Source organism: Antedon mediterranea, chromosome 9, assembly GCF_964355755.1.
Source record: "Antedon mediterranea chromosome 9, ecAntMedi1.1, whole genome shotgun sequence".
In the NCBI taxonomy this organism is placed as follows: domain Eukaryota; kingdom Metazoa; phylum Echinodermata; class Crinoidea; order Comatulida; family Antedonidae; genus Antedon; species Antedon mediterranea.
This window is the reverse complement of record NC_092678.1, coordinates 15557747-15574849: the sequence shown is the minus strand read 5'-3', so window position 1 is coordinate 15574849 and position 17103 is coordinate 15557747. Positions and strand designations below refer to the sequence as shown.

Sequence of the window (17103 nt, the reverse complement as noted above, 5' to 3'; positions counted from 1 at the left end):
GCAGAGCTTTCGGGCAACACTAGCATATATGCATATATATATAAATAAATCTAAAGTTGTGAAAAATATTTTTATAAATGTATATAAAGTACAATCTGAAGATTTCTATCAGTCATCCTTGACATAGAGGAGAAAGATTGTTCATTAAAAAAAAAGTAAAAACACAATATCACAAATCTAGGTTTTAAAGCAGAGGTACAGGCATGAATTTGAAATATAATATCTGGTTAATTGTACATAAATCAAATATTTTGTAACAGAAATCAAAACGAAAAAAAAACCAACCAACCAACTTTAGGCAAAACCAAAGCCTTGGGCATTACCAATGCCAAAAGACATGGCCTCTTTGAATGGTGCAAATGAGCTGTGCACTACGGGTAGCAGTAGCACAGAGCTACAGGTATTTGCCTTTGGCCACTTGCTGGCATCTCCATGTAAGAAATGAATTTCTGGCTTGCCAGGTTGAAATCCCATAGGAGGGAGGGTCCGCAGTCCTGTTGCGAACATCAAAATGTCTTGGAATGATGTTGTGCATTCATCATCTATATTAGAAATGTTTTGTTAATAGCATAAACAAGAACTATAGTAACTACAGGTATGACAATAAATAATATGAAAGTATTCAACTTAGAAAAGTAGGCTGTCAAAATGTGTGTGTACACATCTCTATTTTTATTGTTGCACACAATTTTAGAAAAAGTGTGGGAATATACAGTTATTGTCTTCCTGTTATAAAACAAATTATCTGGTCTGGTCTAATGCTGAGCTAAATGTTTATGTACTATAGTAATCTAGCTAAAAATTGTCATTCATTACCATCAATTTGTTGGAGAAATTGCCTCCACTGGTTGAGGACACGCATTTCAGTACTTTTTTTGTCATCATCTTCTGATATCTTTGTCTTGAACAGTTTGTTCATCAACCTCAAATCAATTGTTGCTTCTTCTCTTAAAAATGCTTGTTTGAAGGCTGTAGGGTGTTGTCGCATAGCTTCTAAAACACCAAGTGTGGATAGACCTGATTTGAACCTGCAAAATAGTAACTTAATTTAAAACAAAAATTGCCTTGTTTTCTTTGGTATCGTTTTGTATTTGTTTTATTTAGTTGTACTTTCTGTAACTGTGAGGGGCTGGTTAAATTTGTCCAGTTAACAAATACTGTAATGCAGTACTTACTGATCTAAGCAATCAGCTGTCCTTCCAAAGAGAAAGTATTGTGCTGTTCTCTGTACCACAGTTTCTATGTCCTCGACAGATTTTACGTTGACCATACTACCGGCATTGTCGATGGTAGTAGCCAAAGCACTGTGCGTTGGCATATCCAATGCTTCAATAAATTGCACTACTGTTAGATTTTTTAGCTTTAAATCAAAGACAAAATTCAATGTTTAACAACCTGCAGCCCTTGTACACAAACACAAAATAAGTGGAATGGATTGGGAAAAGGTAAGATATCTAAAAAAAACCTAAGATAAAATGCCAATTAACTTTTCATACATTTCATTTTGCACTAAAAAGAATCCTTTGACACATTTTCCATATTGAATGAGGCAGATGTTAGTTTGTACCTGAAGCAGTGATTCCTTCACTTCACTTGGTGGCAGTGCTTCTAAAGGTACATGCACCTTTTCTGGCCCATTGACAATCGCTTCAAATAAAATCGGAGCTATGAAATGTGGACCTGGTCCACCATGAACCAGTGAGGTGGCGATTATTCTTCCACATAACAAATAATCTTGTGCTGCTATGGCTGCGAAAAAAAAAATATCAGTAAAAACCAATTAAATTCAGTGGCTGTTATTAGAATTCAAGTGTAAAAACGGTTTCATTGACACAAAAAATCTTACAAAACAATGACGCTGTTTTCTCTAATAGCATTAGTGTATGTTTTTGACTCCATCTATATGATATAGAAGAGGAGGATTCTATATGATGTATATTATTGCAACACACCTTCAGCATCTCTAGTAAGAAGTTTTTCATCTCCGATGAAACAACGTCCTTCCTGCATGCTTTTCATACAAAGCGTCAAAAATTCTCTTGTGGGACCTCCAAGGTCCACAGCCCCTTCCGCACTAAATTCGACATTCAATGTGCTGTCTGCAAACACCACATCTAACTGGGCACAAGGGTTGAACCTTTTTCGGTTAAATCCAATTTTCGCTCCTTCCCACACATTTCCTCTCCAGATATTGAACAGATTCCGTGGAAGTTTGTAGTCTATTTTCCCTGACAATTCTACCAGAATGTCGCTCAGCAATGTATCATCTTGCCTAAATGTAATGAGATAAACAACTGTAATTCTTATCTTGTTTGTACAGCTATCTTAAAAACGTTTAAAAAAAATACTTACAAGACATTAGCATCTTCTACATCATCATCATCATCACTAATTACACACTGGATAAAGTCGGTGTCTTCAACAAATAAACTAAAATAAGAATTGAATGAAAACAAGGGTTGTGGTTATATGCATATGGTGCTGGCATTCATCTGAACAACGAACAATAACAGGTACATACAATTCATAAATCTAAAATCCAATACTAACCTGTCATACACTCTGAAAGTTGTTGGAGCTGAAGAGCAAAATGGAACTCCTGCACTTGAAGAAGGTGTTGATGATGGTATGGTAGTTACAGATGGCAGTGTAGGTAACAATTGTGCGGTTGATGATAATGTAACTGCGCAATCTGTTGAGGCTGGTGTAGATGTAACAGTCGACAGTGAAGTAGCAACTAAAATAGTGACAAAATATAAAAAGATCATAAAGGTTTAATATATCAATTTAGTAGAAAGCAACATTCTGACTGATTTTTTAATGCTTTAATAAACAATATTTTTATATAAATACTACATAATTTTTAAAATGATGTTTAACACCAATAAAATAAATAAAAATAAGCCACCCCATCCTAATTTTGTTTTCATTAAGTGGACAATGCCACATTTTTCTAGTCCGTAGTATTGGAAATGTGATAAACATAATACATAATAGTTGTAATTCTATGTTAATTGTTATGATTTACATACGTGTTGATGGAAAAATATTTTCTGAAGGCATGAAATCCATATCATCATCCGATAACATCGGTGGAGATGGCAACCTCTTTTTTGCTCTTTCAATCTGTAAATAAAAACATTATTTTGCCAAAACATATTAAAAAAAAACAAAAAACTTAAGGCCTGATATCTTAAGACAATATTTTAAGATTCATACCACTTGTTCCATCCCTTCAATTAGTACCCGCTCAGGTCGTAGATATACAGGTTTAGTGTACTTGATCATTTTGGAAAGAATGAATCCTGATATCTTCTGTCCATTTTCAAGTTGGGGTTTTACCAAAGTCTGCCCTATGCTGTAGAGTATTTCGAATCTGAATCAATAATAGTGAAACAATTAAACAATTACCAAACACAAATAAACCATTTTTAATGCAATAAACTAATCAATAAGTGTAAATACTTTTTCAATTAAAATTTTGTAAAGTAGCTCACTTAACATCACCAAGGCTTGGAAAAAGGTCTTTGAGTTTAGATACAATCTGTTGATCATCCCACTCTTTCATAAAACGCACTCCTGTTTTGACATGTCCATGCTGAGCGAGAAACAGTTTTGAACCATGTCTTGGCACTGTGTTGACTTCTGGCCCGGAAACAAGGACAACTTCCCTGAAGTATGGTCCACTACTACCCTTGCTTTATGATAAATAAAAGGATTTTGTTCCACTATAAGTAAATTTATTCATTATAAAACATTGTTTGGTATGTTCTTTTTTTTTGGTTAACTTAATGTTAATGTTTGGGAGGTACATCTTTAAAAATGAGAAAGGTACGATTAATTCTGACATTATCAACATTGAATAAATTGTTCAAAAACCACTTACACATCATTTCTATTTCTTTTTCTTCTTCTGTTTGTGTTGGAAGGTCTAAAGTTTGCCTGAAATTGATATCTTGGTACAACCGGTGCAGTCACAGTGGATGTAGAAGGGTTTGAAGTAGAAGGGGCAGATGTAAAATAGTTGGAAGTAGAAGGGGCAGAAGAAGAAGGGTTGGAAGTAGTAGAAGCCACAGTTGCAGTAGTTGGCCTGTGGAAAAAGTATAAGAATAAATAAATGCAAGACCATCAAAATTTAAAATGCTTCTTGAATAACTATTATTTAACACTGTATAAAACCACTGTAAATTCTTATTTTGCACAAATAATTTACCACATTTAATCATACTATATTTTACCACAGGGATTTTTGGTGCCTAAACCAATTGACATTTTAAAGAATTTCATCATTAGATAAATATTATTTTAAAATAAATTTTTTAATTATGTTATGTTTACATAAATAAATGAAATGTCACAATTAACCAAATTAATCCACAAAAAAAAAAAAAATTAATCAAATCCATTTAACCCAAAGAAATGCCACTTTTGACATTTGATGCGCACCATAGGCCTACATAGCTCATAAGCATGATTCTTGAAAATCCTAATAATACAAATTATAATTCCATATAATCTTTTTGTTGAGAGATTTTATAATTCACATGCCCATTCGTCTTTGTTGTAGATTTCAGGGGCGTTTTGGTCTCTTCAGGCCGTTTTGGATTTTTATGGATTGTTTGTACAGTCCCAAATTTGCAGTAGGACCATGCTGGAATTAGCTAAACTTAGTTAGGGCAGGGAGGTGAATATATAGCCTATGGGCTAGTCATAGGCCTATGAACATGACCTAGGCAAATGCTCATAAAATATATTGTTGAAAACAAATATTCAAATATAGATACCTTGAAGATTGGCCAAATATATCTTCTATCTCTCTTTGGCGATTTAAAATGCTGAATAACCTGGTTAATTCATTTTGCTGAGACATGTTTAGGATACTCCTGTAATTGTATCACTGCCAGTGCTAGTCTGCCTGTGTTAGGGAATGTGTCATCTGATATAGGTGTTGGGTATCGGGCAGATAAAAAAAATGCTGCAATTTTTTTTTTATCAGAGATCATTAACACAAGACTCTGAACAAATACCGGGCGCAATGCTGCTGGGGCCATGGACCCCCTAACCAATTCCCCTCCCCCTAAAAAATGTTGACCTTTTTCACTAGCAGTATCTTCTGTACTGTCAATATATTAGCTATTGTGACATGCCCCTCCCCCACAAACTTCAATATTATACAAAATGTTTATGAATGCAATAGAACAAATTGTCAGTAGTTACATTTCTTTCAATATGCGGCAAAAGACGAATACTACAAGAATGACAACTGAATACTACAAGAATGACTACTGAATACTCTTATCTTTAAATTTAAATAATTTTTAATTGTAATTCATGTATTTGTTGTTGTTGAACGCAATTAAGAATTAAGAGAATTAAATTATTACAAAACTTACATTTCAAAGTTTATTCAAATATAAAAGGTACAGACGAAAAAAAGAAGTGAAAAAAAAATTATCTAGGCCTACCTGAAAAAAAACAGTTTTTTAGAACATAAATTAATTTTAATTTTAAGCTTTTTGCTTATTTTATTTGTATTTCATTGAGACCTAGTCACTGATGATTCCACATCATTAAAATATTTTTATTTATAATTATATGACATATTCTGTCTTTTATTTTACAAGAAATACTTTTTTTTTTCATACATTTGTTCCATTCTTACAATAAATTTTCAAGTATGAATATACACTTAATATTTGTTGTTTTGGTCAATTTTGTTACAGTTTTTTCAAGGAAATTTTTTTTCTTCTTGATCCAATTATTCGTCAAAGTGAATAATATATAACATTAAAATGGCATATGTGAAAACAATTAAAAAATGTTAAGGAGGGCAATATATCTTAAATGCATGTTGGTGCATATTTCACAAGAATATAATAATCAACTGGGCCATTAGTGTAACATTCAATATCTAATAAAGTTGGAAATCATGCTATTAAATATATATATTTATTTTTCAACAACAGCTTATTCATATTACTATAAAATACTGTAAATTATATATCAAAATATCTGGGCCTAGTTATACTATTATTTTGTACCTAGCCCACTTTTCTGAAATTTGTCATGCCACATTTCCGCCTTTTTTAAATAAAAAAATATTTCTAACAACTCGGAAATAAACAGGTAAACAAGTCTATGGCTGACGTTGGGCCTACTTTTATACTTTACTTTATTTATATTTTATTTTATTTAATTTATGTAAAGGCGCTTTACATAAATACATCAAGACAGACAAAAAGTGACATAGATACATAGATATATAAAAGTATGGATACAGTTTTAAAAATTGTTTATACACTTATATATTAAAACATCAAAATTTAGTATTATAAATAAGATTATAATATTAATAAGCATTTTGACACAACCTCTTAAATTTAAAATACAGTATATTTATATATATTTCAAAATAAAAAAATACAACATCTAAAAGTACGAAGAATAGATTTCTTAAAAATACAAAAAGTACTAAAGTCTGTGCAACCTTTTTCAAAATACTTTAAAATTTGTCCTGCCGTGTTGTTTGATGCAACTTTTAAATAAATTACACATCTTGTTTCCCCATCAATACATCCATGAAAGACAAACCTCCATGAGATAAGTTTGTGGTTGGAATCTATGTGCCTGTAAAAAACAGAAAAGATAAATTACATTTTGCCAAGGTGCATTGGCTTTCAAACCATTGCGCACAGTTAGTTTATCATTAACAAAATTCATTTTAGTAAAAAATGTGTAACTGTACAGGTACTAATTATTTTGCACAAAAAAAAAAAAAGGTAAAATCGCATAACATACAAAATGTCTATTTATTACCAAAAGGTCAAATAAAATATATGTATGTCTGTCTGTATGACTTTATATAAATGCTTTTATTTATGCAGACAAAAGTCTTAAATCTAAAAATATCTAGAAATATCTAACATTTAAGTAAACTAATGAAAGTTGATTAGGTTTCAACAAGCTTAATATGGGTAGTTACAGTTTTGTTTGTAGATATCATTAATTAAACAGATCGTTTTATATAAACCATATATAAACGCCCTGAATAATGCCTTACATTTGCATACAAGTACTGAGTTAAGTAATATCATAGTAAAACCCATGGAGATGCATACATACCATAGTTGATTTGGAACAGTTACATTGTAGGTTCTTCTCACAATTGTGGATCTTCATCGCAAAGCTCGTTCAACAGGATCAAATATGGAACAAATATTTTTTCAACCTAAAAAAACAAATGTAATAGTCAAGTTTGCAAGGTTACATGATTATTAACTACAGTATTATGAAAATTTTCATTTTTCATTCATTAGTACAAAATCATGTACGGCAGTGTGTTACAATAAATCAAAACAATACCAGCCATATAAGGGTATAAATAAGTAATTAAACATTTTTGTATTTAATTTAAACTATAGTGTAATCGGGAAAATCAACTTATAGCATAATAAAAATATTTTTAAAAATTAATAATTTTTGTATTTAATTAAAACTATAGTGTAATTTGGTTGATTCTTATTTTATTAGAGGATATATTACTTTGAGATAGACAGAACCAACAGGCTCATAGACAAATCCAATTGAGTATCAAGCAGTTTTTTTTATACTCTGGGCCAATTTATTTTCAAAATCTTCTCCAATGGCCTAACCTTGACAGGAAACATTGAACCAACTGATGTTTTAAATATATATAAAAAAAATTACCTTTTTTATTACATGATTTTTAAAGGATCATTTATTTAAACACATACAATACCTGGGACGCCCTGTATGACCTGACCAAAGTGGGTTTGCATGGTACTTTTATTTCTAAACGATGACCAATACCTCGCAAAATATCAAGCAGTATTTTGAGTATGTCTGCCACTAGATGAGTCAGGTGCTGAAGTGTCTGTAATGATTTGACCCAAAATGTCTAAATTCATTAAATCAACATAAATTATATAACTATTAAATACAAAATGAAGAACTCTAGTTTCATAATGTGAACTACTGTACAACATGAATGCTGTACTACAGTCGAATCGTAGTGGAATTGTCATTTATAAATACTTTGCATATTACTCTCGGTTTATATCTAAAACATTTAAGTCTGATTAACTCATTCCTTCTCCCTCCCCAGTCCCTTATTAGATTGTCAAAAGAAAAACAAAAGCCTACCGAGGACAACCAACCAAGGCTACCTATGCCTCTGTATGTACCAAAGTTTGACATACCACTGTACCTTACTACAGTACCCTCTATTAGGCTTTTAGTATAATTAATAGCTCAGTACCATTAAATCAGACTATCAATAATCAGGAGTAGAAAGTAGACTAGGTACTGTAGGCCTGTAGCTAGATTTTGCATAGCAGTAGGCCTAGGCTAGTCCGTTGGCTCTGGACCTATATGATTGTATTATCTACATGATGGTAGTAGGGGTAAGCCAAAAAATGTTGGGTACGAGTGAGCCAACATTTGGATACGAGTTGGTATGTGTACGGGTTGATCTGTATTCCATTATTAGGGCCCATACTTCTACTACTAGTAGTACTAGCTAAGTAACTCTAGGCCTAGACTAGTGTTGGCCTAGCTGGGTGTGGGCTAGGCCTAGCCTAGTCTACTATTATTAGGCCGTCCCTGCCTCCTCCTCTTGGTCCTAGCTAGATGCATAATTTCTGTCATGAGACTGGGTCAGGCCTAGCTTGGCTAGATTTTTATCCTGTCCTATCCTGATTTTACACTAAGCCTAGGCCTAGACCTTCTAGGCTGGCTGGGCCTGGACATATAATAAGACTTAAAGGTCTGCCAGGCCTAGACCTAGCCTAGGCTAGAGTATAATACATAGGGCTAGGCCTAGCTAGGCTAGGTCAGATTCCCCCTACTACTAACTAGTACTACTACTAGCCTAGGCCTAAGAGGCCCTAGTACTACTACTACTACTACTACTACTACTACTAGTACTACTGTACTACTACTATTGCAACAATTATGTAGGCTAGGCCTAGATGATGAATGTCCTACACTGTTCCTCCCATAATAGTATTCTTTCAACAGTATTTGTGTCCGATGAACGAATGAATCATTTAATCTAATAAATTCGTCCCAATGGATCTAAGATTCCTTCAGTAGACGCCATTTCTCCTCTCAGCTCTGCTGATGGGAATTCCCTGCTGATGATTGCGCAGCTGAGAACGCCCTCAACCCCCGGCGGCCATGATTATATCGTGTAAAACTCAACACGCGCGATGTGTATAAACTCAACACGCGCGATGTGTATAAACTCGACACGCGCGATGTGTATACACTCAACACGCGCGATGTGTATAAACTCAACACGCGCGATGTGTATAAACTCAACACGCGCGATGTGTATAAACTCAACACGCGCGATGTGTATAAACTCAACACGCGCGATGTGTATACACTCAACTCGCGCGATGTCTCCATAACACGAGCGATGTGTAAACTCAACACGAGCGATGCCTCCATAACACGAGCGATGTGTTAAACTCAACACGAGCGATGTCTACATAACACGAGCGAGGTCAACTTGTCATAGTTATGTCCGTCCTGGCGTGCCATAGTATAGGGACATACTGGCGTTGGGTGTTATACTGAGAAGCCTTTAAACTAATTTTGAAACCCGCCCTGGGGTGGGTATTAATTGCTAGTGAATTGTATATACGATAAACACAGTCTTCGTGTAGAGGGCGCTGTTCTATTATGTATGATGTATCTATAGAATTAGCCATGCCCGTATTAGGGCACTGTTGATTATTTGATACCTTGTTTACACATGTACACCTTCGTAAGAGGGTGCTACGTTTGATCTGTTTTGCAGATAGTTTTCTAGTTATGTTATGTTTATTAATACTATTTGGAGCTGGATTTAAGTATGCTTAATTTCAGTTCACCCTGTTTATGGCTGAATTTGCTGTATGAAAGAGTAAGTCAACAAGTTATTTTGTTGCAGTATTTTTTGTCGGGGATTGGATTTATCTACTGAATAGCGGGGTTGACGGTTCGCAAAGCTCGTGAGGTCAGCACAAGTACATGTCTTGAACTGATTTGATGTTGCTCATACTTTTGTGTTATGTTCCTGTGTTTGGAGGATGACTGTAGTTGATGAATGATTCTGGTGGTGAGAATCCATTACCCATACGGAGAATGAATCCTCTCACCTACTGATTTTGATTTTGGAAGTGAATGTTGGGATAATGTCTGTACTCACATTGGTCATGTATCGTCGTCTAATAGTGCATCTATCTGTCTGATGGCTTAGATTTATCAACTATGAACTTGTCTTAATGAAAAACATAAATAATAAAACTCGTCCTAATTATTAAAAACCTAACCCACAAGCCAACTGGACGATCCAACTCGTCGATCCAATTGGGTTTTACCAAAGAACTTATAACACAAGAATCTCCTGTTCGTCCGAAGCGGGTAACAATTTCGAAAGGCATTGTGGGATAGAATAGAGCTATGGGTGGCGCCATTGTGAGCCATGGAGTAGGGCGCCCGCATCAAATTAGAAAGTCAAAATCATAGAGGGGATCTGCTAATACTCTAGGGGGTATAGCAATTGACTTCCTAGTTTGGAGGGGGTGCTGTTCCATGCTGTGAAATGGCGTCGCCCAGTTTGACCTTTTAACCCTGTTTTAACCCTGTTGATACTGTGTTTTGAATGCAAATTGAAGAACAGGAGATTCTTGTGTTATAAGTTCTTTGGTTTTACTTTGTATATGAATGAATATAACACACCTTATACATACGAATTTTAACCGACCAATCAGAACAGGGTTGACATCTTTTCTTGAACTTTAAATTTGGATGACATTTCCAAGCATCCCGATGCTTTCGAAGAGGTTGTTTCCGAAGACATGCCGAAGATGAAGTTTTCTGTGACGTCACAAGTTATTGATGGAATCAGAAAATTCATTTTTGTGCTCAAATTTTTAGTTCGTATGTTTTACAGCGTTTTCAACCCTCTTTAAACCATTCTAAGGCGTTCCGTGCGTATCCGGATATTCACCCCCTGGACATTTACCCCCCGGACAACTACCCCCCGGACAACCACCACCTGGACCACTACCCCCTTAGGACAACTACCCCTTTAGGACAACTACCCCCCGGACAAATACCCCCCGGACAACTACCCCCTTAGGACAACAACCCCCTTAGGACAACTACCCCCTGGACAACTACCCCCCGGACAATTACCCCCTAGGAACAATTACCCCTCGGACAATTACGGTACCCCCCGGACAATTACCCCCCGGACAATTACCACCCAGAAAACTATCCCTTTAGAACACCCTAACCACCCAGACCATTCAACAACCTGACTCTGCAACTATTAATTAATAACTATATTTTAATTCGTTACTTTGACGAATTGCTATTCATTATTGTAAACAAAAGTAAAAGATTGAACATAAATATAGCCTGGTGGTATAAACTAAAGATTGTCACACATGATCATAGGATAGTCGAACGTATTATATAGTACTCCATGTATTTACTGTAAAGACTGGGTTCGCTAATAATAATAATAATTTTTGCGTCAGGACAATGCTTCGATAACCACTGGTCTTAAAAGAATTAATTTTTGTCTCAAATTTGTCATATATGTATTTTTGTACACTTGAAGAATAATATCACTTTTGATATTTGACCTCAATGTTCACTCACCGAATAAACGTCGATCTTTAAATAAATTCCCCTCAAATAAACGGTGACCATGTCACTCCCATGAAACATCATATGGAATAATCGGCGTCTATTTCCATTAGATTATACCCCCTCCCATTGAATAAACAACTTTTTTCCAATAAATGTCCACCTAAAAACCACCTAAACAATAAACAGCCCAGGCCGTTTTTTCAATAAATACGGTACTTTAAATCTAGCACATCTAGGGTCTAGCGTGCTGTTAAACAGAATAATCGGTTAAAAACGGGTGTTTCGAAACTGGAGACCCGAGACCAGAGACCAGAGACCCGAGACCCAATACGAAAAGGGAGACCTAAATATACAAAAAGGGAGACCCACGTACGAAAAGGGAGACCCCACTATACGAAAAGGGAGACCCCACTATACGAAAAGGGAGAACCTAATATACGAAAAGGGAGACCTAAATATACGAAAAGGGAGACCAAATATACGAAAAGGGAGACCCAAATATACGAAATGGGAGACCTAAATATACGAAAAGGGAGACCCACTATACAAAAAGGGAGACCCTAATATACGAAAATGGAGACCCAAATATAGGTCTCTCTTTTCGTATTGGGTCTCGTGTCAGGTCTCTGGTCTCGGGTCTCTAGTTTCGAAACACCCGTTAAAAACAGATGATTTCATTTTTACAGAAACCGGTCCTATATATTTGTCTACTTTTGGATTGGGGGGGGGGGGGGGTAGTTGACCGGGGGGTAGTTGACCGGGGGGTAGTTGACCGGGGGGTAGTTATCCTAAGGGGTAGTTGTCCTAAGGGGGTGGTTGTCCGGGGGGTAGTTGTCCGGGGGGTTGTTATCCTAAGGGGGTAGTTGTCCTAAGGGGGTAGTTGTCCGGGGGATAGTTGTCCGGGGGGTAGTTGTCCTAAGGGGGTAGTTGTCCGGGTGGTAAACATCCGGGGGGTAACTGTCTAGGGGGTAGGTGTCCTAGAACCGTTCCGTGAGATACAATGTAAAAATGTTGGCTACAATACATATCTGGGACATTTTATGTAATTACCTGATTTTTCCTACGAAAGTATTGAGTGGTTCCGGGAACATTGCGTGTAGTGTCTATTACCACGAAAGAGTGAAATTACTTATCCATGCTACGTTTTTAAGACATTCTGATCTGTATACTGTATGTAAGGATCGAGAATTAAGTTGGTCAAGATGAGTGTATTGATAGTACCTTATTATAATTGGGTTGGTCACACATGCCTTTTAATTTAATTAATGAACTAGAAAAGTTAATTGAGTATAATTTTACTTTGAAATAAAAAACCACCATATTCATTCTCCTGAGTTAATTAGCAACATAATGGGAAAGGTCAATAAAATATAAAAGTATAATTCCAATGTTGTCAATAACATAGTCAGAAAGACTGTTGTTTAAAACTACCCACGCTATATCAACATTAAGAAGGTATTAAAGCTATACGATTAAAGTATGTGGGGTAATAACATATTCTTAAAATTCTAGTAAAATTTTCTCGTTAAAGATGTATTGTCCCTTTGACTAATTCCAAAAAAATAGAAAATAACAGATTTCGAAAAAAGGTGGGTCATTTTGAAGTATCATAATAGTTATTAACTATCACCAAAGAATATATATCACAAGAATGAGTAATCCGCGATTTTCCCTGTAACAGTAATATTGTCCATGTGGTAGGGCGCCGCCATAAGTGTGGATGTATCTGGGATGTATGCAACTTTTTGTGACGGTTTCACTAATCAAAGGCTGGACCACCGGTAGTATTTTCATGATAAAAACTGTTGTCAACTACATGCCAACATCATGTTAAATACTATTTGGATATTTAATTGTTCGTTTTATGCAATTTATTTAGTAAAAACTGCCGTATAAACAGTTTGCTTTATCAACCGGGCGCTACAATAGCGTGACCGGGCGTGTTGGTGTTTACGCGTTTTCACGTAGGATAGTTTAATAATATTCCTATATTTAACTTGTTTCTGGTAAAACAAATAAATGTTAATGACATTTAACATTTTTTCCTATTAATAACATGTATTTTATACTAATTTATATCATAAAAACAATACTTAATTTACCGGGCGTAGAGTAGTACACGGGCAATGGTAAAGAATAGGCCGTGCTGAGTAACGATTCGTTGACTTTAGGTGTTTCTGTAATAGGCCTTTTTTGTGAACTAACTTAGCATGTTAGTAAATAATTGTCTGTAAAAGTGAATGTACACTAGTTTGTTAATAAATATGTATTATAAAATAGTTTACAATTGCAAAACTATTATCATAATTCTATTTAATGTGACATGTATAATATCTATTAAATCAAGTCTTATTTGTATGTATACATCCGCCCTTATGAGGGCGGGAATCACTCTCTGGAGCTCTCTGTTACAAATTTCTCATGCAAAAATCACGGAATACTCATTCTTGTGATATATATTCTTTGCTATCACCAAAAATTTATCGCGCAAAAAAAATAATTTAACTGAAATACAGACGTTTTTTTGTTAAAAAAATAACTTTGACTTCCAGAAAAAGCTTTCGATCAAAACATATCCCATAATGAAACGCGCTTGTTTGGCTACTCTGTATGCATAATCATAAAACTTCCTCACGATCTGTGTGAAAATACCTTCCCAACCGTGACGAGTTGTAAACAATTGTAATTAGCATAATGCATAATGCGTACTCGTGGTTTGAAATCCTTGTTTACTTTCGCTCGCGACGATTTTCCAGACGAAATGTAAACAAACTAATTTACCTATTAATTACGTAAACTTGTTGCTTTTGGCTTGAATTTTCGACTTAAAGTGAATAACTTTAATATTACTTTGATATGGCCAATTTAAACTTATAATATTTTGACCTTCATTTTTTTGTGTTTCAAGGGAAAATGCATCTTTAAGATATTCAACATGAGAGTCAATCCATGATTTGACAGACGACGCCATTGTTGATAATAATAGTTCATTCTTATAGCCCATTAGTAAGCTCTCAGTTTTGCTGCATATATTATTACCAGGTCATTGCTTAGACGTATGGAAACAAACTCCCATAATAATACAGCTAGTAATCAGCGCAAATTTGTTTCTTGATCTAACCGGTACCCATTGATTTATTCAGTTTTGTCCCTTCTCTACAGCCTGCAATGAGCAGACGTTGAGCAGTTGTCTCTCATATTATTGACCATGATTGCGCTGATGGCTAAGGGTGAACCAAGTAAGCAGTACTGTATCGACATGTGATAATTGTATTTGAATACTGTGGAATATCTTTGTGTCATGGTGTTGAATATTGGTAATACAATTGCCCTACTCTGACGTAAATTTGTATTATACTATGTTCATTGAGAACACTGAAAAAAAAATTGTAATTTATCCTCCGGTGGAAACTCCCGATAACTAGCCTGACGTTCATGCTGGACCACCACCAGCTTGCGTTTGCGCTGCCATTGAGTTTCACATTGATCATGAAACCGATATAATTGAATTGGCCACTACTCCAATATTTCTGTAGTTTACTGATAGTTGAAATTAGTTTTCTGATTGTGTTTTATAGATCAGCATCGCTTTTGTTACATTAAGAAATAATTCTACTTTCTTATTCTCAATTCAGACTTTTTTCACAAGATATTCTAGTTCAGTTTGTGTTTCTACTTACAAGGCTACGTCAGTACGTCAATGTCTATATTGACGTTGAAACGTATAGAAGAATATAAAAGGAAATTTAAAGTAATAAATTATAGTTTATACACAGCACAAGTACTTTCTTTTAACTAAGGATGTGGTATATAAATGTGGGTAGATTTCAGAGTAATAGAAGTGTTAGGATGAATGGTATATTGTTTTTACAGGTAATTAAAACGGAATGTTAGTAGTCAAGGGAGACACTTTATCAAAGTTCAAACCACAGTAATTGACAATGTATTTCTATAGACCAACGGGTATATCTAATAGTGGAACCACAAAAATGTAGGATAGGCTAATTTCTAATTGGCAACCAATGGGAATTCAGTGTGTTTTCAGTTGTTTACTAAGATGCATACTAGCACACTTCACTGTTAAGTTAGCCGTTCGATAGTTGTACAAACTTTTCAATCTTTGGATACTTTGTGGATATATTACTTTGAATCTCAGTACTAATTTTCCATAATAGGAATCGTTCAACCTTCATCAAAACGTTCATCTTACTTGGAGTATTTATACAACGGTTTATTGTATCATTTTGGTTACTGTGCGTATTTCAGAACATTTCAAGCGAATCTGTAATCAATTTATTCGAGACACAATTTCATTTATTATACTTCAACGGCAGTTTCATTAATTGTACTGATATTATTAAAATGGCTCCAACAAGAAGCAAACGCCCAGCGCCGTATGATAATTGGTCAGTAGCGAAACTAAAAGGTGAACTTAAGAAACTTGGAATTGGACACTCATCAAAGGCCACAAAAGCACAGTTGTTGCGCTTATTCAATGAAGCCACTATTGCTCGGCCAGCAATCGAACCTCAAGCTGCCGAGAGTAGAAATCCTACAAACAGGGTACTGATAGACTTAGTTTCTAAGTTGTCAACAACAGTTCAAAATCTGCAACAAAATGTGGCATCATTGACACAAAAAGTGAGTTCGATGAGCTCTCAACAACAGCCGGCAGTTGGTAGTCCTTCACTAATCAATAATACTGCCACTAGCTCTAGAGCACCGACAAGTGAGGACATCACACTGGAGCCATTCTCCATTCATTCAGCAGTCGAGTCATTCGAACGGCCTAGTACGTCGGCAACTGTTGTTGAAGAATCCTCACAAAGAGGAACACACATACGTACCAGGTTTGGATACGCTGCGGAATCACTGCCCATGGTGGAAACTATATCACCTGCAATCCGCCAAAAAATATTATCAGGTAGGAACATTAATCTTGCTTCTCTATTAATTCCTTCATTCAATGCTTCACCCCGAGACAATAAAGATGAACTTAATTTGTTCAAACACGATCCACGATTGGCAAAATCCCTCAATATAGCCTTTGGGATTTATAAAAATATCATGTGCACTGCCCACCCCCAGCGGAGAGAGGAGCTCGACAAATACGAAAGGGACATTGTAGACATGGCTTCTCGATACCCTGGAAAGGGTTTTTATGAATATCACAAACAATTTAGCTTAATTGCGGCTTCACATTTGAGATACAACAATGTCCTTGTCGACTGGTCCATACGAAATAACACGCTTTTCTGTAACATTTTTGCCAATAGTCGCCCTAACACATGCAACTATTGCAGCAGCACACTACACAGCCTTCTGCGATATATCCGAAAACTTACCTAAGAAAGCTACTAGAAATACGACCATCCCTAACGCAGACAACGACTGGTATGGTCGACGACGCGTCTTTCATCAAGGCAGAGAAAT

The 17103-nt window shown here is 35.4% G+C and overlaps 1 protein-coding gene and 1 long non-coding RNA gene across 3 annotated transcripts; both read right to left on the bottom strand.

The window, feature by feature from the left end:
* Nucleotides 1-294: 294 nt before the first annotated feature.
* LOC140058238 (G2/M phase-specific E3 ubiquitin-protein ligase-like) lies at nucleotides 295-3090 on the bottom strand. Its single transcript, XM_072103800.1, has 8 exons — nucleotides 3033-3090; nucleotides 2551-2737; nucleotides 2353-2430; nucleotides 1953-2272; nucleotides 1568-1749; nucleotides 1176-1360; nucleotides 817-1028; nucleotides 295-542 (listed from the first exon to the last, which is right to left on the bottom strand). The coding sequence occupies exons 1-8, from the start codon at nucleotides 3088-3090 to the stop codon at nucleotides 295-297; spliced, it is 1470 nt and encodes a 489-aa protein (XP_071959901.1).
* Nucleotides 3091-5524: 2434 nt separating this feature from the next.
* On the bottom strand, nucleotides 5525-9327 carry LOC140059109 (uncharacterized). Of its 2 annotated transcripts, none has more exons than XR_011847114.1 (4): nucleotides 9007-9327; nucleotides 7760-7918; nucleotides 7123-7228; nucleotides 5525-6627 (listed from the first exon to the last, which is right to left on the bottom strand). It is a non-coding gene; the product is annotated as an uncharacterized lncRNA (long non-coding RNA). The 2 variants fall into 2 exon arrangements; XR_011847113.1 differs by having other exon boundaries at nucleotides 7760-7894; nucleotides 9007-9321.
* Between the last annotated feature and the right edge of the window lie 7776 nt (nucleotides 9328-17103).